General features: G+C 38.2%; 1 protein-coding gene across 4 annotated transcripts in view; it reads left to right on the forward strand.

Moving 5' to 3' along the window:
• Positions 1 to 22,975, forward strand: part of KIDINS220 (kinase D interacting substrate 220) — a 113,490-nt gene extending 90,515 nt beyond the window's left edge. Inside the window, exons 23-30 of one of the 4 annotated variants that reach the window (XM_010379689.2) lie at positions 171 to 349; positions 1,452 to 1,675; positions 3,803 to 3,916; positions 4,668 to 4,724; positions 14,868 to 14,999; positions 17,101 to 17,199; positions 18,163 to 18,399; positions 19,873 to 22,975. In XM_010379689.2, the coding sequence (XP_010377991.2) occupies positions 171 to 349; positions 1,452 to 1,675; positions 3,803 to 3,916; positions 4,668 to 4,724; positions 14,868 to 14,999; positions 17,101 to 17,199; positions 18,163 to 18,399; positions 19,873 to 21,135 (2,305 nt within the window). In that variant the 3' untranslated portion in view covers positions 21,136 to 22,975. Of the gene's footprint in view, positions 1 to 170; positions 350 to 1,451; positions 1,676 to 3,802; positions 3,917 to 4,667; positions 4,725 to 11,781; positions 12,101 to 14,867; positions 15,000 to 17,100; positions 17,200 to 18,162; positions 18,400 to 19,872 lie in introns of those variants that run through there. The other 3 variants (XM_030920929.1, XM_030920930.1, XM_030920931.1) reach the window with 3 other exon arrangements.
• Positions 22,976 to 24,603: the final 1,628 nt, after the last annotated feature.

The following is a 24,603-nucleotide window of genomic DNA, read 5'->3' on the forward strand; positions in this document are numbered from 1 at the left end:
GAGAATCCCTTGAACCTGGAGGCAGAGATTGCAGTGAGCCGATGTGTAATTAGACCAAATCAATCAGACCAAGATGTGTATTTGTTGTATAAGTAACTTCAGGTGACATGCAGAATTTGCCTTTCTAATAGTGACATTGATAACCTTTTTCATTGATTTCTTATTTGAAGAATATCAAAGAATATTCCAACAACTAAGGATGTTGAGCCACTGCTTGAAATTGATGGAGATATAAGAAATTTTGAGGTGTTTTTATCTTCAAGGACCCCAGTTCTTGTGGCTCGAGATGTAAAAGTCTTTTTGCCATGCACTGTAAACCTAGATCCCAAACTACGGGAAATTATTGCAGGTGGGTATTAGTAGTAAATTTCATTTTTCATCTGAAGTCCTAAGAATTTTTCATGTTTCTAACTTATTTGTATACATTTCTCCTGCTCTATGAAAAACCAAGAGGTATTAAACTAAGCACTACACAGAAAAATTAATGAAATTAAAGATTAGGAGTCTTGGTATCCTTTTGAGAATGTAAAGAAAATCCTGTTAGTATTTGTGGAACTCACTTTATTATGATCCCTGTCCCCACCCGTCGCGCCCCTGCCCAAGTCCTTACTTTGGAACCTTGGAATTGGATTTCTTTTAACATACAGTCATGACTTCATGATGTCCATCCTTTGTAATTTGCCTGTCACCAGTCTTCGGTTCTTAATAGGGATCTCTATCCAGAGAAGTAAGAAAATCTTTATATTACTTTTCAGATATTAACTTAAATCTGGGGACTAGAGCTTCAGGGTAGTGACATTAAGGCTTTGAAATAAATGAAGTTCTGGAGGTACCACTCTATGCACATGCACACACATAAAACCTTCATTGAAACAGTCTTTTGTATGACATGGCTCTGCTGACCTGCCTTTGAGTTTTCCAGGAACTGTGAAGAGATCACCTTAAACTACTTCTGTATTCTGTTTTCTAGGTACCTGTTACAAGGCTGATGTCAAAGGATATTACATGGCTGTGGAATTTGTTATTGTTGTTCAGAGGTGGATCAGTCTCATAATTTGCAAACCCACAGTCTTTGCTGACATTGTATGTGTTAATACCCAATATGAGTTATTAATAGTTGATAACATTATGAATCAAAAGAATTGTTAGAATATCTTAAATCCTTTAAGAGTTAGAGATGAGTCAGTAGTTCTAATAACTGAAGAGAAGAATCCAGATATTGGTGACTTCGAATGGTGAAAAAGCTTTTTATGCAAAGTAGCTGGGCAGTTCTCACTGAAAGGCCTGTGAGTTTTCAAGATTTTCTGTCTTCTTTTTTAATCTAGTTGGAATCGCTGGCAAGAGTGATAAAGTCGTGTTTCTGCCTGGTAACTAAAGAAGAATGTGATAATTGGACTAATTCCTAATGTCCTATTTTCTCTTGCCTTGTGGGGTCTGATTGAATCTTTCAGATGTTCGCGCTGCCAGAGAGCAGATCAGTATCGGAGGACTGGCGTACCCACCGCTCCCTCTACATGAGGGTCCTCCTAGGGCACCATCAGCATACAGCCAGCCCCCATCTGTGTGCTCTTCCACGTCCTTCAATGGGCCCTTCGCAGGTGGAGTGGTGTCACCACAGCCTCACAGCAGCTATTACAGTGGCATGACAGGCCCTCAGCATCCCTTCTACAACAGGGTAAGGAAGTTGGAGGCAGCTTTATTTTTAAGAATTTGTTCCAGGGACACCTCAGTTTTCTGCTGGTAGGTTCTGTTACTGTTTTAAAACTGTGCTTTGGCTTTAACATAGGAAAAATGTAAAGTTTGAATGTAAAATATAGGAGTTTTTGGAAATCAAAATAATTTAGAATTTTAATGTGTTCTAGATCTCAAGAGAGTCTGAATATTAGATATTTTTTCTTTTATTTAGTTTCTTGATAAGTAAATGGACTCCATAGGGTCAACAGTGACTGTCCTATGCTTCAAAGGAATCTGTTTCTTTGTTTATAAACATATATAACAAATATTCTATTTGTTATATCTTGTATAATAGCTTATATTGGCATTTAAAACAATGATAAACTTAGATTCTTCCAGTAGTTTAGTAAACCTATACTTAATATGCTTTTGTCTTTTAAATGTGAGATAATAATAGGAAAGTACTGCTATGAAACTCAGATGTTTTTCCAAATAGTAGCACTCTAGCCTATTTTTAGAGTCTTATGTTATCTTCAGTCATCTATACTTTTTTACTTAATATAAATAAGATAATTTCCTAGATGAAAAAATGAAATGCAACTAATTATCAGTGGTATTCAGGCCCTGTCAAGTTTAGTAGGCTATATTCTCACTTTAATGACCTCAAACACTAACATTTCCTGTAGGAAAATGGAGCATGAACTTGGGGTTACACTTTTTGGAACTGTTCTCTTAAGATGCATTGCAATTTCTTATTTTTGCTGTCTCCCTTTTTAGTCTAATTCGAGAAAACATAGGACCTAGTTAGTCATAGAAGCCTAGTGCCTAAACTGCCTGCGTAAATGCATTTCATATGAGCTGGGAAGAAAGAGAATGTAGAATAAATATGACAAAGAAAGGATTCTAGAATTTAAACTTTCAGTTTTTGAAAAATGTTGCCCATATAAGTAATTAGGTACTGTTTAAAGAGGCCCTAGAAATGTTATTCCGTTTTTCTATTTGGACAAGGAGACAAAGGTGGAATAATAGCATTTTATCATGTATTCCATCTTTTAAAATTTAACTGTGTGGTAGATAGTGTGAAATGCAGGTTTTTATTTACCATTCTTAAAATCTGCTGTGTAAGTTTACATAAAATAGCTCTGTTGATGCCCACTGAAAATTTGAAACCGAGAAGCTTATTTTAAAAAACTAAAGATTACCTTACCATCTGGCCTGAGATACTATGTTCACTAATTTCATGAATAACAATAATGTAATCATCTTTAATAGTATTTCATCATTTTTAAAAACATTTACAGTTTTCTTTTGTTTTTAAATCTAGCTACTTTTCGCTGTAGTTATTTGAGATTTTTTAGTCTTAAAGTTAAAAGCAGAATAATTCTTCTAAGCTGGCAGGAGTGAAAAGGGTGGGCAAGGTTTCACGTCAGTGTAACAAAACTTCATGAACTTCAGTCTTTATGTTCAGCCCATATAATTTGGTATCTTCTGTTTATATGAAACTGGTTACAAATGCATGCCATTGCTATAAATCTCACACAAACAGTGGATTCTCCACCTATTTTTTTTTTTTTTTTTTAATGTGCTTGCTTATTTAGGATATAAACTCCAGGGTGTAAACTAGAGGTGAACTCCAGGAACTTGTAATAACATTATTCTTGGAATTTGTGCCAGAGTGTTCTCATATATTCCAGACTTTTTTTGGTCTTATTTAGGCTAATCTCTTTTATTGGTAAGGAATAGTATTAAGATTCCAGTCTGCTTCTTTTAAAAAGATTATGAGTTAATATTGGTTAAATCACTTAGAACCTGACAGATGGTAAGCTTGTAAACATATTAAATATAGAGAGAAACTCGTGTCAAACTGTAAAGTGCAAAACTTTAGTTGCTCATTTTTCTAAAAAAAGCTTACATGAAATGACCAATATAAAAATGTAAGTAATATGTCTTAAGTTTGAGTTTAGTATCTTATGGAATATGAGTGAGGCTTTTTTTTTCTTTTGTTTTGTCATTTTGTCATTTGCATTAAAATTTTGGAGTTGTGTGTTATTGGTTTCATTTGAAAAATCTCGTTACACTTTCATTTCTGTAATTGTTTACCCCTTTTTTGTTACGTGTTTTTCCCTAGCCATTCTTTGCCCCATACCTTTACACGCCAAGGTATTACCCTGGCGGCTCCCAACATCTCATCTCACGTCCATCAGTAAAAACGAGTTTGCCCAGAGATCAGAACAATGGCCTAGTAAGTATATAAAAGGGTAACGAAAATATTAATTTAATAATAAACATAGATAGCATCAAGGTTTGCTTATTTCCTTTACATAGTAAAAGAGTGCAAGTTATTTTATACATAGTTTTAAGAAACATAGCCTATTACTAACATAAAATGTATTTGTTTTCATTTCTGGTAAATATCTATGGAAGGAAAACGACTAGCAGTCTCAGTGAATAAGTGTTGACTTGTTTATAACCAGAAATTTCTGTCTTGTAAATATAGTGTTTACTACCAAAACTTTTAAAACTAAGCCTTTACATTTGGTAATTTCTAATATCTTCGTAAAGAACATGTGTATACAGTACCTTTATAGCATATATATATATATTAGCACCATGATATAAAAAATAGAGGATGTATTGAAGGAAGAACATTTCAATCAAATGACAGGAATCAAACAAGATAAGGGAAATTCTTCCAATGAGCTATTGAATCTAATAAAAGACATTTGTGCCCAAAATATTAGAGGTTCCTGATGATAAAAGTAATAATTTAAAAAAAGAAACTCTCTGTTAATATATTTTTATAAATCAGAAGGCAAAAAGCGACAGCACTAACACTGCTGTTTATTTTGTAAAGTGTTGTGCAGGGAAGATCTGTTCGCATGAACTGTTGAGTTTCAGTGTCATGTATTATTTTACCATCATGTTCATTTGTCTTCACAGTTTGGCTCCCCCCTTCCCCTTTTCACCCACACTCTCCTGTTTTGTGTTGTTAGGAAGTTATCAAGGAGGATGCTGCTGAGGGGCTTTCTTCACCCACAGACTCCTCGAGGGTAATGGAGTAGTCCTGTGGTGTGGATCGCTGGCATCTCGTTGCTTCTGCCTTAGTAATGACTGTCTTAATTGTGATGATAGCAGCTCACTAACTCTGCATTTGTGGTGTGATGAGCAGCTAGTATAGAGTAGCGGAATGCTAATAATTATGGTTCATGAATTTATTAAAAAGCGGATGTTTAACTTCACTCATTTCCTCCTACTTTTCCCCTTTTTCAATACATGGGATGGGTTTTTTTTTGATTCTCCAATAAGGAAGGGCTTTTTCTAGCAGCCATCAGGGGTGTTCAGATGGTAGTATTTGCTCCTTATTGTGAACTCTAGCTTTGCCTTTGACTATTTCTGTTAAGCCTGTAGTTAGTATTACACATGTGGAATATTTTAGAAAAGTATCCAGTGTTAGCCTTGAGACTACAAAAAGACACATGAGCTGGATGATCTAGACCAAAAATGCATCTTTAGTAACTCAATCTTGGTGTCTACATTTAGTTAAGTCTTAGTCTGAGTTTTAGTGCAGTACTATAATACTTTTCTTTACCTATATATTAAAATAAATTTTCCAGATAAACAGATCATTCAGCATGTAAAAGAAATTATTTGTTTATTTATTTTTTGCCAACACCTTAAGGTAGGTTTCTTTAAAACAAAACAAAACGAAACAAACCAACAAACAAACCTTGTAGAGGGAATTACTTCATAAATTACTGTATGTGGCTGGGCGCAGTGGTTCACGCCTGTAATCCCAGCACTTTGGGAGGCTGAGGTGGGCGGATCACTTGAGGTCAGGAGTTCGAGACCAGCCTGGCCAACGTGGTGAAACCCCGTCTCTACTAAAAAAAATACGAAAATTAGCCAGGCGTGGTGGTGGGCACCTATAATCCCAGCTGCTTGGGAAGCCGAGGCAGGAGAACCGCTTGAACCTGGGAGGTAGAGGTTGTAGTGAGCTGAGATTGCACTGCTGCACTCCAGCCTGGGCGGCAAGAGCGAGACTTGGTCTCAAAAAAAACCCTACTATATAAGACTTCGTACTTAATAAGAAATAAGTTTGTGATGAGCTTTAAAATCTTCATTTAGAGCCCGGGCGACAGAGCAAGACTCTATCTCAGAAAAAAAGAACCCAGTTTGTATTTTAACTTCGGTTGTTTTATTTATAGACTATGCTACACCCATGTAATATGGTCAGTTTAGCCTATAGCTGTGCTGAAATGTGGCATAGGAGTTAGAGTTAACATGGTGAAATACTGCATCCTAAGTTTATCTGTAATTTTTAACTTAAAACATGCAGTTTGGCAGGCAATAGGTTGTTTTTTTTTAGACAGAGTTTCACTCTTTTGGTCAGGCTGGAATGCAGTGGCGCCATCTCAGCTCACTGCAACCTCAGCCTCCCGGTTTCAAGTGATTCTCCTGCCTTATCCTCCTGAGTTGCTGGGATTACAGGCACCCGCCACCATGCCTGGCTAATTTTTGTATTTTTGTAGTAGTGATGGGGTTTCACCTTGTTGGCCAGGCTGGTCTCGAACTCCTGACCTTGTGATCTGCCTGCCTCGGCCTCCCAAAGTGCTGGGATTACAGATGTGAGCCACCATGCCCAGCCAGCAATATTTTTTTAGCTTTAATTTCCTTTGAGTTAATGTTAGTAGGAGAGAAAAAGAGAACCGTTGTGGTGCTTTCATTGAGAGATTGATATTCTTTTAAAGTCATTAACATTTCAGCTGAAGTATTTAAGTGACTTCAGTTATCCGCAGTAAACCACAATAATGCTCTTTAGTGCTTATGGAATCTTTATGGGTCATCATCACTATATGCAAGAATGACCTTTAGCCAGAGACCCTTTAGCATATAGATTCATTGCATGCAGTTCAATTCTCTGAGCTAAAATTCCTCAGCAAATTTTTGAAGAAAACCAGATACTGTGAAGAAGTTAGTGGCCTTAATGACACAGACATGCTGACATAGTAGCTATTCCCATGCTCAAGAATGTAGACAAATACATGTCATTAAAAGGTGTCTGTAGTTTTTTTTTTAGGGACCAGTAAAGGAGCATTAGGCAAATTTTGAAATGAGTTTTTGGAGAAGGGGAAATCATGTGATTCTTGAAATGTGTTTAGAAACTCAACAAAGGTGCACTCTGCATATATTAGTGACTTTGTCTAGTAAAATAACCATATCATTTGCTTTTATTTTACTATGAAAAGATCATTTTATGATTAGTATAGCAAATAATAGATGCTTACTAAGCTTCTTTTGCTTTTAAGAAATTAACAATGACAATAGCATGTAAAATTTGTTTTGTCGAAGCCTAGAAAAAGTAAGTAGTCACTTAGTTCAATGCCAGATTGAAAGCTGTGGTGGAAAGGCAAAGAATCAGTACGTGGGAACATTGCCAGAACTTTGTAGTTGGACCAACAGAGCATACCTAATAGAAAAGTATGTAGCCCATCGAGCCCTGTAGCAGAAAACTGTTTCTGGACAATGGGACTTCCCATTGGTCCCATCTCTGCTCAGTCAGCAGTCCCTGTACAAAGCTTGTAGAAAAGTCAAGAGCTACACAAACGTTTTTGGACAAATTGTCATGTCACAAGGTAATATGTTAAGAAAGCCAGACCATAAGGGGTTAACCAGCTATGGTCTTTTCAAAATAGAGGTGATCCCCTATATATATATATATGTGTGTGTGTGTGTGTGTGTGTGTGTGTGTGTATGTGTGTGCGTGTATATATATATATTTGCCAAGAGGAACATCTGAATCACCTTTATAAATTAGATCCTTATAAAAATAATTGAGTTTTCTCACATTAAGGAACATTGTAGTGCTTATATACCTTGTGAAGTCCAGGTGGGGACTTCTCAGATAAATTATAGATATATCCAAGTGTTCCACAGAAGTGAAGATTTATATAAATTAATAATATATAATATAAATAATATATTAGAAAATATTTATATTAATATACAACGTTTATATTATATACTATATAATAAATAATATATTGATAAAAATATGTTAATATAAAGATATAAATATATTAATAATATAAATCCTCACTTCTGTGAAACATTTGGATATATCTATAAGCCTCCATACTAGCTTTTAAAAAATAATTGTATAATAGAGAAAAAAATATATGCCAACTCTTGTGAAACCAGGTTAAAAAATTAGTACTATATGCAAGACATGCTCCCCCGAATATTAGGGCTAGAAAGGAACAGTGTTTTTCAAACTTCCAAAGCATAGAAGCTTTTAGAAATGAACTCTTAATCAAAACTCCAGTTTATAAAACCAATAAACGCAGAATCCTGGCACCCACATTACACTTGCTTTCTCTCTTGAGGGTCCCCCAGGAGTGCTAGTCTCCACATGGCACAGATGGAACGTGTGAGACTTACTTGAGGGATACGGGAAGGGGTGCCAGATTTGGAACTAGAATGCAGGAGACCGTGGCGCTCACCGCCATGCTGGTAGCTCCACCCCATTCGTCCTGAGCGTGACTTAGTCAGGTATTTGGTCTTTTGAGGTAAACAGACCCTGATGATGAGCTCTTTGCCTTGGACAGATTACTTCACACCTCTGATTCTCAGCTTTCTCACCAGGAAAAGCAGACCTGCCTCATAGGTCTGATTTAAGGATTAGTCAGCCTTAGCATACTTTAAGTACTTCATTATTATTATTACTACTGCTACTACTGCCCAAAGGCCAGAATCCATGGAGCCTTAAAGATGCAGAACTCAAACTGTTTTTGGTTAAATCATCTTTGTCTCAGTCATGGAAGTGGTGTACAAATACTCCAATCAATTTAGATTCACACAGACTTTTATCTGTTGATGCTTCTTAGGCCTAAAGGTGTTAATTGGTTTGTTTTCTTAGAATTTAGAAGAATTTCTAGGTTATTTGAATACTTCATATACTTTAAAATTTTGACAGCTTTCCAGGGATATTTTCATTGGTGCCTTTACCTTCTTTGAGTCCAGTTCCCACTAGGAAATGGCAGCAATCACACCATTCTGTGACTCTGCTGAAGCGAAGGACCCAGTATTGAGGGCCTGTGTCCGGCCAGGTCTCCTCAGTGGCATGTTATTCTGTCATCTCAAAGAGTTGCTTTAAAAGCTCTGTGGTCTGCCTTAATTTAAGGTATGCTGCTCCTGGTGGTAACTGTGTTTCATTGAAAAGCGCATATTCAAAGGAACAATAAAGCATTTCTTCATTCTTTCATTTTTCCCTGAATTATTTTACATTGAGTACCACAGATGCTTGTGTGATCAGTTCAACAAATATTTATTGAGTGTAAGAGGCGCTCTTCTCATGGGATACAGCAGTGAACAAAACTGGTGAAAATCCTGCCTCATAGAGTATGGACCTGAAGGCCACCGAGGGAATTATCAGTTCTATGAAGTCATTCTTTCTTGACCTACTCAGCCACCGGGTTTACTGGTTACCTTTGGACAGCTTTATTTAGATGACTTTTATACCCTGTTGAGAAAGCATGACAATAATTAGCACCAAGTTTAATCATAAAGAATTTCAGAACTGCAAAGGCAGTGTTAACACAGTATCATGATCTCCAGTGTGCTGTTACCTTTGCCTTTAGATGTTGATGAAAACTATTGAATGAAGATATTAAAACTGAAAGTCTTGGTTTTCATCAAACAGGATCCAGTCAGTGGAGTGACCAAGTAAAAAGTGAAAACAAGTCCCCATGGGAGGGTTCCTGCAGCAGTCCCTGCACAGTCCCCATGGGGTGATTCCTGCAGCAATCCCTGCACAGTCCCCATGTGGTGGCTCCTGCAGCAATCCTGCACTTTGGAAGGCTGAGGAAGGAGGATGACTTGAGCCCAAAAGTTCAAGACCAGCTTGGACAACATAGCAAGACCGTTTCTTAAAAAAAAAAAAAAAAAAAAAAATAGCCGGGCAGGGCATGGTAGTGCACACCTGTAGTCCCCCTGCTTGAGAGGCTGAGGTGAGAGGATCAGTTGAGTGCCAAGATCACACCACTGCACCCCCAGCCTGGTGACAGAGCAGATCTTGTCTCAAAAAATAAAAAAGCGGGGCTCACCTGTAGAGAATTTTTATTTTTGCCACTGATTTAGAAGTTAAAGCTGTCTCTCATTGTTCAGGAGAAGACGTGGACAAGAAAGTTAAAGGTGCCATAGGTAGGGAGCCAAAGGCATTTCAGGTTGTGTTTAGGCTTCAGGCTCAGGACAGGTGCTCCCTGTCAGCTCTCAGTGACTTTGCACAGTAGCCTCAACCAGCTTTAACACCATTGACACTTTTTAAAGTGTCTTAGAAGTGAATTTGTACTATTCTGTTTGAATTTGGAAAAGTATTTGCCCATTTTTGCCTTTTATTAAAGTATAGTCAAAAATTGTCTTCACTTCCCGGTTGAACGTCTTTGTACCAGACTTCAACTCAAGAGAACTTTTTTTCCTAAACAATTTCAGCTAAATTGGTTGGGATATTTTCACAGAAATAATATTACAGTAAAGTTATGAAATCCTAGAGTACAGTTAAAAGTTTAAAAATAACAAAATTATGTTCATTGCTTGAACATAATTGCTCAAAATTATGTTCAGTAGTTGAGTACTTGTGTTTTTATTTTGTTTTTTTTCATTTTGGTTTGTTTTTTTGAGACAGAGTCTCATTCTGTCACTCAGGCTGGACACAATCTCAGCTCACTACAACCTCTGCCTCCTGGATTCAAGTGATTCTCCTGCTTCAGCCTCCCGAGTAGCTGGGACCCAGGCATGCGCCACCACACAATGAAAAATTAGCCCAGCTAATTTTTGTACTTTTAGTAGAAACAGGGTTTAACCATGTTGGCCAGGCTGGTCTTGAACTCCTGACCTCAAGGCATCCACCACCGCGGCCTCCTGAAGTGTTGGGATTCCAGGTGTGAGCCACCATACCCTGCCAGTACTTGTGTTTTTTAAAAGATTGCTCTTAAAATGTAGTGTTATGCCTAATCGGTCAACTTTGACCTAGTATTTCTTAAGTAGCTTGAAGAGTAAGTTACATTTTCCAACCATTTCTTAAGTAGCTTGAAGAGTAAGTTACATTTTCCAACCAGGTTAATAATTTTGTGCTTTCTTTTGTGTTTTGGATGTCTTGTAGTAAACTAATTTCCTTAGCACTCCTATTTTGGTATTTTTGCAGATCTCTACAGACAACTTTTTAAAAACCTATTTATAATAAGGTCGATAGTGTAAACTAGAAAACAGGGTTTCCACGAAGTGCTCCAGATACTGAAAATGTTAAAAGAAAGACATTGGATGTTAGGCTGGCAAAACCCTGCCGTTTAATGTGCTAAAACAGTGTTGTAAATTAACTTTGGTACAAATTGCCAGTCATCTCTAGATCATTTTAAGCATTTTAAGAATATTTACTATCAGTCTAAGTACAGAAGAATAATTGCCAGCAGTGATTATTCAAAGCAAATAAGATTAGAGTTTTTAAAAATCCACCTCATTGAAATGGTTATATTCATCACAGTTTGCAAGGGTTGTCTGTTTCTCAAGCTAGAAGCTCTTGGGACCATTCTTATGAAATGATATTTAGCGCATCTATTGTGTGCCACATACCCAAAGAAGCAAAACTGAAATTTGACAGTGTATTTCTGAACATGACCTATAGTGTGGCTAGATATTTTATGATCATGCGATAGTCTAAGTAACTAAACCTTCTTATTCAGTATTTTTAGGTTAACGTTAAACTTGCATATAGTAGGAATATTGACTTCTCATAGCCAATTTGATGTACCTCATTTTCTTATTAAATGTGTGACTCATGATTTATTCTTCCAATACAAAATAATATAATTTTTTAAGAGTATAATTGTAAGATGACCAAGCACACATGAGTGGAATGCAGCTGCTGTGGGTGGGGGTGTGTATGCATGCACGTGTGCTCCTTGCTGTGCGCTGCTGTCCGTGGTCTGTTCAGAGTGAAGGGGAAATAGGAGGAATGACTAAGCTCTGCCTGTGTGTATTAGATATTTAGAGATGTGCATCGGATGTATTACTTTATGCTCTTGTCCTTCACTCTGTTTTATTCCTTCCTTAAAGCCATGTGACTCTGGGTTTAACAAACAGAGACAGGTACAGAAACTCTCAGTGAAATCTTACTTTTCTTATTAGACTACTAGAAGCAATCACTGGCAACTTCATGCTGGGCCGTCTATAAATCTGTGCTCGTTACGGTGCCTTCTCTTTATTACGTGCTTCCAGCCATTGCATGGCACTCATTTCTGACTAATCAATTCTGTGCTTATTTAATAAATTTACCAAAGATGATCATGTTTCAGAGTGTAGTTTTAATCTACTTAGAATACACAATGATATAGTTACCTCAAGGTCATTTCAGTAGTTTGATAGTTTTACTTTTACCTGGAGAAATTCTGATCTGTATAAATTCTGAAGTTTATTTTTAACAGTTTAAACATACTAATATCTTCTGCATTCGGCTTTCTGAATTAGAAAATTTTTTTAACAAATTCTGATGTTAAAATCAATATGCTAAAGTGGTCTGTTCTTGACTTATAACAGGTAATTGCAAGTAAGAATGCTTGATAAACATTAAAATATTATCATTTGAACTGGTCTGTGTATTCTCAAAGTAATACGCTTAGTTTTTAGTAAGAATTTGCCTACTGAATTATTGAATATGCTTTTTGCCCTTTCCTTATCATTTTTGCACTCTTTCTCCTCCCTTTTATGAGATTTCTACCCCAAAATTATTGGTTATAAGATTCTTGTGGTTTCAGAATAATTTTCTTATGTGTGATTATTTTAGAAAAGGTCTAGTAGGTAATTACCATTTCTTCTTTATTCAAAGAAGCATATTATAACACATTAATTGATAATTTAGCTCTTGTATAAAGCCCAACTTATAATAAGAGTCAGACTATAGTTTTGATGGAATCACGAATATCTTAATGTCCATGTGTCTATAAAACTTTTAAAAGTAATTCAGAGGTAACATATATATTCTACATAATCCCCAATGAAGGATAAAATGTGCTTTAAAGTAACTGATAAATTGTAAAAGTTGTAAAAAGATTGTGAAAGTAACATTGGGTAGAGCTTTTTGCTTTGAAGGAAAAGGGCAGTATCTTTATTGACGTGTCTCTGTTGCTGAATTCTCAGCTTCTCCGTGGACATAAAATTCTCTTCAGTATTTTACAGTTTTCCCTCCAAAGCTGACAGTTAGTCTGATCCATGTCTATTACACTTGTCGTTTTTAGCACAATCAAAAGTAGAGAGATTTGGGGATTTTTGAAATAAAGTTTTTACTGTAAAATAATTTTAACCCTAAAGAAAAGATGCAAAAAAATACTATTCTGTCAATGTAAACATCTTTCATAACTGTAGTATAATAATCAAAAGCAAAAATTAAAATTGGTTTAATACTATTAACTAAACTACAGACTTTATGTGAATTTCACCAGCTTTTCCACAAATGTCATTTTTCTGGTCCAGGATTCAATTAAGTTGCATTTTATTTCTCCGGAGTCTGTTTTAATCTGTCACAGCTTCTTGATCTTTCCTCATCTTTCTTGACCTTAATTAACACTTTTAAGGAATACTGGCTAGTTATTTTGTAGAATGTCCCTCAATTTGGGTTTGTCTGGTGTTTCCTCGTGATTAGAAGGGGACTGTATATTGCTAGAAAACTGCAGGAGTGAGCCCTTCCCAGTGCATCAGAGTCGAAGGTTCATAATGTCCATAAGCCTTCCCACCACTGATGCTAACCTTGGTCGCTTGGTCAAGGTGGCATCTGCCAGGTTTCAGCACTGTGAAGTTTTATTGTTCCTTCTATAACTAGTAAATATCTTGGAGGAGATACTTTGAAACTCTGCAGATATCCTGTTTCTGCTTATACTTTTGCCCATTAATTTTTGCTTCCATCTATGGATCATGTGTACACATACTGTTACTGTGTTTGCCTAATGGTCATTTTCTGCTTTCCTCTTCTACATTTATTAATTGGAATTCTGTAAAGAAAAACTGTCTCTGCTTCCTAATTAAGTCACTTTTTTCAATTATTTAGTTATATTAGTATGGACTCATGGATATTTATTTTATCTGTGAGGTATAATCCAGTAAGATCATTAGTTATTTTGTCGATTAGGCTATTTTTTGTGATTCTTTTGAACAACAAAAAATGTAAACAAGTGTAACTGTATCCAGAGCAAGGAGACTGGTTGAGGAATAAAAGCATTTGAAAGATAGGAAAGATAAATATGACTCAGGAATAAGAAGAAATGAAGGACTGGCATGTTACGACATGGTGGACCTTGAAAACATTAAGTGAAAGAAGCTGGAAAAAGGAAAATAGGAAGTTATAAGACCCGATAATTTAGAGTTCCGGTTCACGTTTACCACTAACTATTTGTTCTGTGACTTTGAAGTCCTAACTTTGACCAGGCTGATGCACCCTCTAAACCACAGTGGGCACAAGATGCATTTATCATCGACCACGGGCAGATGGTTTGTTAGTGTCCACATTCCGAAAATGTTTTACTTCTAAATAAATACTAGACTTATTGATTATTTTGACTTTCTTTTTAAATGAGAACAAATTTTAATAGATGGTATTTACTTTCACATGTGTTAAGAATTAATACTGTTGTTTTATATTTACATGATAATTTAACAGTTGCTAAAGGAAGTTTTAGATCCCTTGGATACAATATGATCAAGTGCTGAAAACTTCAGCTCTTGTAACTATTGAGGTAGTCTGTTTTATTTTTTGTATTCATATAATATTGGCATCAGTAGTTTTCTGTCTTTTTGGATGTGTGTTTTTTTTTTAACTTCTCTTCTTCCTCTTATTAAGCACAGCACCCTTCTCTCTTAAGGTTAGGCAGTCAACATTTGAGAAGTTGGCCTAGGCTTTGCTCATGAAATGTTCTGTTTTCTTAGGAAAACTGGTTTTGACCAGGCTGTATGAGCTGTAACGAAAGCTACTCATTAGGTTATAACAGTAACTAAATCTATTCCCTAATGGTATTTCCTTACCACGCTAAACACATTTGTTGTTTTTACCTTACTTCATGGTATAACTTAATGAGTTTTTCCCTGTCACATGACCTCATTATAGATGGCATTAAATGCTTATTCATACCTGTGTTTGTCCTTGACTTCTCTAGGGGTCAGGCCCAGCCCCAGGCCCAGTGGTATTACTGAATTCACTGAATGTGGATGCAGTATGTGAGAAGCTGAAACAAATAGAAGGGCTGGACCAGAGTATGCTGCCTCAGTATTGTGCCACGATCAAAAAGGTGAGGCAGCCATTTACACACGGACCAGAGACAGTGCTGGGAGTGGAAGACAGGACTCTGTGGGTCGTGTACACTTTATTTATAGCTTCCCACACATGCGTTCCCTGTTAAAATGAGAAAGCTCTAAATGGAAAACATAGTTCTTACTAGTTTGTATTCTAAAATTGCTCTGTTTTCTCTTATTTTATAAATGGATAAAATAAAGTAGCTCTCTTACCATGTTCTTTTTTACATAACCTAATTCAAGTAAAGAATGCCTTGATGAGAAGTACAAAGCTCTGAGGGATTCCCATTGAGATAAACAGAACTCATCTTTCCAGTGGGGAACAGAAAACCTTTTGTGTTACATTTTTTTCTAATTGTAATATTTGTTAGTGTGATTTAGTAATTATCAAAGTAAACCACACTTGCCTCATTTTCTCCAAATTCTCATTTTCATGTCATGTAGGACTTAGGATCATGTCACATTTGATGAAACTGCATAGGTTTGGGTTTGCAAGGTTAATGCATTTGCATAATTTCTTTTTTTCTTCTAAGATCCTATTGCAATTCTAGCAGCTATCATGAAGTTAGGTAGAGATGCCTGAGATTTGGGGGAAGGTTTTAACGAAGTCATTATAGTAGATATTTCACTAAGGTGTACTTTTTATATCAGAGTACCATGTAATAAAGTAGAACATTAATAACCAGCCTCTAATATTTATATATTTGAAAGAATGACATCTGAGAGAAGTTTTTAAAGGAATTATGAGCATATGTAGACACCATTTTACTCATCTCAGCCACTTTTAGAAAGGTTTCAGATAATGTCAGTTTCCTTACAGAGCTGGCTCGTGCTGGTCCCTGTTTGCATGAGTCAAACACCGGCTTTTCCATGGACAAGCCCCATTTTCTCCTCCAGGCAGCTGGTTGGTGTTAGGATAGAGCAGAGGGTCTCCCACGAGTCCTTTGTGATGATTTTGTTCCCGTCGAGGTAGTGGTTTTCTCCCCACTCAACTCTTTGCTCCCAGGCCCTGGCTTTCTGAAGCCCCTCAGAGCCGCTGGCCTCCTCCGTGCTGAGGGCTTCGTGGCGTTGGTGCAGCAGGTCCTCTGTCACAGACTTGCTGTGTATACTGTTTTCTTCAGAATTAACTTGGAAACTGAACATTCTGCTGATTATAAACATAGCTATTTCATAAGTTTGCCCCAGTTAATAAAGTCAGGTTTTACATTTTATAAAAGCAGTAAGCTACCTATTATTAATAAAGAAAATGCTGTTGTTTCATTTAGGGGAAACTAGAATTACAGAGAACCAAAAGTGATAACTTCATTTTTTATGATTTTTTTTTTTCTTTGAGATGGAGTCCTGCTATGTCAGCCAGGCTGGAGTGCAGTGGCGTTGTCATGGCTCACTGCAACCTCCGTCTCCCGGGTTCAAGTGATCCTCCTCCCTCAGCCTCCCAAGTAGCTGGGACTACAGGCGTGTGCCACCACTCCCAGCTAATTTTTATAGTTTTAATAGGAATGGAATTTCACCATGTTGGCCAGCGTGGTCTCAAACTCCTGACTTTAGGTGTTCCACCCACCTCAGCCTCCCAAAGTTCTGGGATTACATGCATGAGCCACTGCGCTGGGCCTTGTGAATTTAATAGACTGGGAAATTAGTGGGTGGGCATTCTTCATATCTGTATCTAATGTAACGGATAAACAAGTTCACCAGGCCTACTTCGTTTAGAACTTTATTAGTGACCAACACGCTTATGAGGACAGATGTCTTTTTCCCCTCCCAGCAGCTTGTGTTCATGTTCATATTTTCTAAAATTAGAAAATAAAAACTAACAGTTTTGTTGTTGCTCATGACAGCATAGGTAGTTTTGGAAATAGTTAGGAGGGTTAGCTCTTCGACTGATCCCAGCAAATGCCTAAGACATTTGGGAAAATATGGAGTGGCTTATGTTGTTCAAATTTAGCTTGTTTATCGTATTATTATATGGGATGGTCAGCCTTTCTGGTCTCTAAAGACTTTCTTAAAGCTAAATATAAGCATACTTTGCAATCACTAGTAATTCAGAATATTTCATATTCTGTCTTTATACCCATAATTGTTTTAATTTTTACTTAGGCTAACATAAATGGCCGTGTGTTAGCTCAGTGTAACATTGATGAACTGAAGAAAGAGATGAATATGAATTTTGGAGACTGGCACCTTTTCAGAAGCACAGTAAGATATTTATAACATTGTGATATTTACAACATTATTTTATTATAACATTCAAAATTATGACATTGTAGAAAACCAGTATCAATAAGTACGGGCCTAAACTGGTATTTTTTTTCATATATTTTTTAATTTAAAAACTGTATCTTACACTTATATGCAGTTGTATGTTGTGGAAAACACACACAGCAGCACTTGGCAGCCTTTGCCTTTTTGGGCATTTCACTCAGAGATTTGGGGAAGAGTCCGCCTACCAGTTCTTCATGGTTTTACCTGCCCTAACTCTCATCAGGCTCCTCAAAGCCTTCGAGGCCTTGACCTTCAGCATTCGTCCTTATAAAGGGCTTGCATTGCCCAGGTTTAGCAAGAATCCTGTTAAGTCAGTTTACATGTGTGATCACCCTCGGTACTTGATCAAATGCCTCACCACCTCCCCGCCGCAGGTGATGTCTGCTCACCCTGGCCATCAGCGTACCCAGAGTCCCCCACTCTTGCTGCCTCCCCTTGGTAATGTTCCATCCATGGCGCCCACCCTGCCCCTTGGCGGTGGATCCCCACTCATTCGCGCTTATTCTGAATTGAACTCCCTTCTGTAGTGAGACTGCTTTTCCCTGTTGCCATAGTTCTGAATAAAATCTGGATCTACTGCTCTACTCCTGGCCCCCTCTGGTTTTGACACATGCCAGCTGCATTTTGCTTTGTCTTAAGTTTTAAACAGGAGTAATCATTTAATGGACAAATTGCAGTGTAGTATATGTATGGTGGTTTCTACCATTGCTTCCTTTATGATTAATTAACATGAAAGATAAACTGATGTGTAAAACATATTCACTAGAAATTCACTTACCGGAAGTATGCTTTCTCATTGCTGTTGCAGTAGCTTTATGTTTTATTTTTCTAAACTACTTCTAAAGCTTCCAAAATATGAGTTGTTAGTGTAGATATTTACATTTTTCTTCTGTTAAGGTACTAGAAATGAGAAACGCAGAAAGCCAGGTGGTCCCTGAAGACCCACGTTTCCTCAGTGAGAGCAGCAGTGGCCCAGCCCAACATGGTGAGCCTGCTCGCCGCACTTCCCACAATGAGCTGCCTCACACCGAGCTCTCCAGCCAGACGCCCTACACACTCAACTTCAGCTTCGAAGAGCTGAACACGCTTGGCCTGGACGAAGGTGCCGCTCGTCACAGTAATCTAAGTTGGCAGGTATTTATTGAATGGCACTTTTCGTATTATTGAAGAATAAGGGCACCGTTCAGTTCACTGAGATGATGTGGGCATTGAAACAGTCATTCAGAAAATGCTTACTAAATACCTAAGTGGACAAGAGACAAGATGGAGGGCTTCGTGTACTCAAGGAGCCGCATCCATCTGGAGAGGGGCAATCAGTGAAAACAAAGAAAAAAGTAGCTCATGTAGACATTGACAAGAGCTGAGGTATCTATCAGGGTCACAGCATGCAGAGTCAGTAGGGACCGGGCTACTTGAGCTAGGGTGGTCAGCAAATTCAGCCTTTCCCAGGTGATTTTCCTGTTGCATTCAGTAACTGTTGGTTAAAGTACATCTTCATTGGAACACTGGCCACATGGTGTCCCTTTGAGCACCATCCTTTGGTTTTCCAGGCCGCCTGCACACCCTTCCTGGATTGGTTTCTTCTCATCTGGCAATAGATGTAGGTGCATTCTTCCTTTGGAGATTCTTAGAAGAGGGAGGCCAGGTGAGGGGCAGGGGCAGGGACAGAGCAGAGTGAGAGATGCAGGAGGAGTAGGGGGAGCGAGGAGAGTGCAGCAGGAAAAGAAGAGCAGAGTGCAGAGAACAACAGGGGAGGAGGCACAGTGGGCGGCAGCGGGGAACACCGAGTGCGCAGGGCAGGACAGAGCAGCACTGAGGAGGAGCAGTGCCCTGGGGAAGGAAGAAAATGTCCTATTTCCTTGAGAAGGTCCCCAGCAAATTCACTTGCTCCTTCTTTTTTGTTTTAGCCTTTGCTCTTGACCCTTCTTAAACTGTGTTGATTCTTCTCCTTCCGTTTCCCTCTTCTTTTTCCTCATCTGTACGTTTTGCTCCTTGTTTCTTAGCTATTCTGGGATCTGAAGCAATTTCTAATTCTAAAACTTCATGTTGGAAATAAACTTGTAAAACTATTTTATTTTTCTGTTTACTAAGACCCAACTATTGGCCTCATTGCATTTTATATTTTATCAATGAAGTTGACTTTGGCCTTAAATGAAAGCTGAACGTTTAAAGTTATAAAAACAAGTGCTGTGGCCAAGCATGTGATACATGCCCATAGTCCCAACTGCTCAGGAGGCTGAGGTGGGAGGATCGCTTGAGTCCAGTAGTTTGAATGTAGCCTGGGCAACACAGCAAGATCCTGTCTCCTAAAAATAAAATAAAAACCAGAAACAAGTGCTAAGATTATTGGTTAATACAATGTTTAATTATACTTTTAAATATTAACAATAAACTGATTTTATTAAAATTTATAGAAAGCTTTCTAATAACAGCATTATTTATAAGGTCACAGCTTTTGCTAAACTGTGTTATGTAGAATTCTTTTAAAAGAATTTGATATTTTGATGACTTTTTAAATGGTTAGTGTACATATATATTTCCTAAGCTGATGTTTATGCCTTTTTTTCTTATTTGAATTTTTAAATTATTTTTTTTCTGTCTTCACAGTCACAAACTCGCAGAACCCCAAGTCTTTCGAGTCTCAATTCCCAGGATTCCAGTATTGAAATTTCAAAGCTTACTGATAAGGTGCAGGCCGAGTATAGAGATGCCTATAGAGAATACATTGCTCAGATGTCCCAGTTAGAAGGGGGCCCAGGGTCTACAACCATTAGTGGCAGATCTTCTCCACATAGCACATATTACATGGGTCAGAGTTCATCAGGGGGCTCTATTCATTCAAACCTAGAACAAGAAAAGGGGAAGGATAGTGAACCAAAGCCCGATGATGGGAGGAAGTCCTTTTTAATGAAGAGGGGAGATGTTATCGATTATTCATCATCAGGGGTTTCCACCAATGATGCCTCCCCGCTGGATCCTATCACTGAAGAAGATGAAAAATCAGATCAGTCAGGCAGTAAGCTTCTCCCAGGCAAGAAATCTTCCGAAAGGTCAAGCCTCTTCCAGACAGATTTGAAGCTTAAGGGAGGTGGGCTGCGCTATCAGAAACTCCCAAGTGACGAGGATGAATCTGGCACAGAAGAATCAGATAACACGCCACTGCTCAAAGATGACAAAGACAGAAAAGCCGAAGGGAAAGTAGAGAGAGTGCCAAAGTCTCCGGAACACAGTGCTGAGCCGATTAGAACCTTCATTAAAGCCAAAGAGTATTTATCGGATGCCCTCCTTGACAAAAAGGATTCATCGGATTCAGGAGTGAGGTCCAATGAGAGTTCTCCCAATCACTCTCTGCACAACGAAGTGGCGGATGACTCCCAGCTTGAAAAGGCAAATCTCATAGAGCTGGAAGATGACAGTCACAGCGGAAAGCGGGGAATCCCACATAGCTTGAGTGGCCTGCAAGATCCAATTATAGCTCGGATGTCCATTTGTTCAGAAGACAAGAAAAGCCCTTCCGAATGCAGCCTGATAGCCAGCAGCCCTGAAGAAAACTGGCCTGCGTGCCAGAAAGCCTACAACCTGAACCGAACGCCCAGCACTGTGACTCTGAACAACAACAGTGCTCCAGCCAATAGAGCCAATCAAAATTTTGATGAGATGGAGGGAATTAGGGAGACTTCTCAAGTCCTTTTGAGGCCTAGTTCCAGTCCCAACCCAACCACTATTCAGAATGAGAATCTAAAAAGCATGACACATAAGCGAAGCCAACGTTCAAGTTATACAAGGCTCTCCAAAGATCCTTCGGAGCTCCATGCAGCAGCCTCTTCTGAGAGCACAGGCTTTGGAGAAGAAAGAGAAAGCATTCTTTGAGAAAAACAAGCAAAGGAGAAGAGTATTACTGTACCCTTATGACAGAATTGTCCTGGATTTTGACTCCAACCACACCCATCACCTTTCTACATTTCACTGACAGATAAGTAACAGATGATGAGGCCGAGGTAAAAGACACATCCGCAGCGTGACAGAAGGGAGCGCGAGAAGCATGACTCACCAGCCAGCCTCTGTGGTCTTTGTAATTAGAAGCTTCAGAACTCACTAATACCACTGTACCTTTCATGGGCGCACTACCCCATAAAACTTTCTGAGACGAGGTGTGAGATCTCAGTATAAAGATAGGTCAGAAGTATTTTAAAGGGCTTAATTTGCCAAAAAGAAAAGTAAAAAGCTAGAGACCCTTTTTACAGAACATTTGGTGACCACACGTTTGAGGGAAGATGTGGCTTTAGATGAGGCAGAAGCAAAGCCTGCTCAGGGTCTCGTCTAGGTGAGTGCACAGCCTGTGACACTACAGGGAGAGGCTCCGTAAACTGAGATCCAGCCTTCTGTGTGACGGGGCATTGCTTATCACAGAGGTTCTGAATTTTAAGTAGCAAGTACATAATGAAGAGGGCTTTAAAAATTGCTGAGAAAGCGAGTCACCAGGGCTGGCAGTAGTGTAACGGGGCTGTCCTGAGCTGTTAGGAGAGTAGATGCTGGGAGGGCTGGTGACCTCCGTGGGTTTATCTGTTGGAGACTCTTCTCTCCAAATCCCAGGCCTGGCTTCCGGCACCATCCAGCTGTGCCCAAGAAGCCACCCTGGTCTGTTCTCCAATTCTTTTAAATGGTGCCCAACTTTTCTAAGTGAGCTTAGCAATGAGAAGAAAAAAAAACCATGAATTCTTTTTCTGGAAAATCAGGGAAACATGGGTAATAATAGGCACTAATAAATATTTATAGATGAGTGAATGAGGAAATAATTACATCAAAAAGGTCAGTGACAATTGATAAATGACAAGGAAATATTTAATTAGGTAAAACTAAATCATTGCTCTCTATTCTAGGATAGACTTTATCTACTTCGTCTGTTCCTAAGTCAGCATGTTAATTCTGGGGGAGGATCATAAGAAAGGAAATACTTTTTTAAAAAAAGTCTAAAAACATGTAACAAAGCAAGGATAAAATTATATATATATATATATATACACATACATACATACATATATATATATATATGTGGTGTGACTGTAAACCTGTACTTTCCATTAATTATTAGTGGAGTTAAGGGAATGATCACAGTGAAGTACTGTGTGGACTAGAAATGTGCCCTGTCATCATGCAATGAAATGTTGTTATCGTTTTAACATAGCTCATTTATGTAGAATGAATTCTGGCGGTTTACCCCACGTCACAGTTAGGACGGTAGATGGTGAGATCGCAGATGCGCGATTATCTAGATTCCGTGTTACATTTTCAATGTTTATCGCTCAGTGGATTTTTATTAATATGCTGATGAAGTTATTTACTTGGCCAGTCATTGTGCTAAATAGTTGCTCTTTTGTGTTTCATTGCCGTGATGTTTGAGTGTAATCTAGCATTTTAATACAGTGTTTATTTTGCATGATCTTTAACAAATGTGTTAAGCAATTTTAAAAAGGCAGGATGTTGTTGACATTATACACTGAAGTCTTAACATTTTAATATTTATAGTGCTTATTAGTTTGCAAAGTTGTATAATTAGGAATTATTTCAGAGACAATGTTTTCTTTTTCAGGTGAGTAGTTGCCACGTAATATCATTGGATACATTCTTTATACTCTTTGTGAAATTAATACTAGCATATTAAGTGTATAAATAGATTTAGAAAACAATAAAAAATTGCATGCTATTCTGACTCATGAATTTTTATTCACTATGATGATTCACATTTTGATTAAAAATAAAAGTAGTTTGTGTGTTTGTTTTGTCACATGTCTGAAGTTTGTTAAAGACTTTCAGGTTCATGTACAGTCATGCAGTTGGCAGAAGTGTTCTGAACTGCTCCCAACTAGTCTTTTTAAGAGAATGTGACTCGTAAGTCCCAGTGCCTCAGTGGTGCTTTATGAAGCATTCATGCCCACAGCATGCTAGTGCCCAGCAGCGCTGTGCAGTGCGTTCCTGTAGATAGAAGAGGTAGGTTATCCAGATCCTGGAGGATATCAGTTTATTCCATGAGCTTCCTGGAAACGTTTGCTTTTTCATACTGATCCCGAAAGTGACAAACCTGATGAGTTACTGAGTCATACACCGTCTCCCTTGAACCTGTGTGTCTATGTGTGTGTATCTGTTCATAGCTCAGTCTGATTCTCACATATGCAAAACTCTACTTTAAACTGGGTGAAAAATGATAGAAAAAGAAATTGGTGCTCTAATCTTTCCCTTAGATTCTATCTCATTTAGAGTCCTGTGGAGTTTTTGTGTGTGTGTGTGTGTGTGGTTTTGTTTGTTTGTTTGAGGCAGGCTCTCTGTCATCTAGGCTGAGTGTAGCGGTGCCATCATGGCTCACTGCAGCCTCGACCTCCTGGGCCCAAGCTGTCTCCCAGCTCAGCCTCCTGAGTAGCTGGGACTATAGGCACACGCCACCGCACCTGGCTAATCTTCCATTTTTTGAGGAGATGCAGCCTTGCTATGTTGCCCAGGTTGGTCTCGAACTCCTGGATACAAGCAATCCTCCCTCCTCGGCCTCCCAGAGGCCTGGGGTTATAGGCATGAGCCACCATGCCCAGCCGAGTCTTGTGTTTTATATACCATTTTGCCTTCAATGTAAGCCACAGACAGTTCTGATAATGTAGCAAATATTAAGCCAGATTCATTCACTGTGGCCTTATGGAGTGCTGCCTGTGAGTACAGGCTTTCTGCAGGAGAAGACTGGAGATAAAAAGAAGCTGTTGATCTCTTTCAGTTGAAATAACTTCCACAGTGCTGGGTATTTAGGGATCAGCTCTCCAACACTGGGAAAGTTAAGCCTTCATAATAATGAACATTTTCAATATGAAAAGGAAATTTTTTTTCCTTTTATGTGTTTCCTTTAATATGTGTAAGTGTTTTATTTTACTTACATGGGTTTATATAGTGGTCAGAATAATTTTGATTGCCTAGCCAACTAATTTTAAGTGAAACTTACTTGCAAAAATGCTAATCTCGAGACCTCTTTAGACCATTTGCATGTTGAGTGCTGCAGTAAAATATATTTGTAATTATCATTTTTTTCTTGCAAATACTAACCATTAGAAGATATTTTTTGAATGAAAGTAAATCTTATGGGTAAAATACTAAATTTAAAAGGTGATTTTTAGTTACACCCGGAATTCTCAGCCTATTTAGAAGTACCATAGTTTAAAAATCCAGGAATCTCTGAATTCCTGGCTAACTCCTGAGTAAAATCAACCTATCTGCCAGGAAAAGCACTAGAAGGCACTGTGCCCCTTCATGGGCGAGTGACTTGAGGGAATACATGGGTAAAAGGGAAGGTGCCATAAGTTA

This window comes from Rhinopithecus roxellana, chromosome 17 (assembly GCF_007565055.1).
Source record: "Rhinopithecus roxellana isolate Shanxi Qingling chromosome 17, ASM756505v1, whole genome shotgun sequence".
NCBI lineage: Eukaryota > Metazoa > Chordata > Mammalia > Primates > Cercopithecidae > Rhinopithecus > Rhinopithecus roxellana.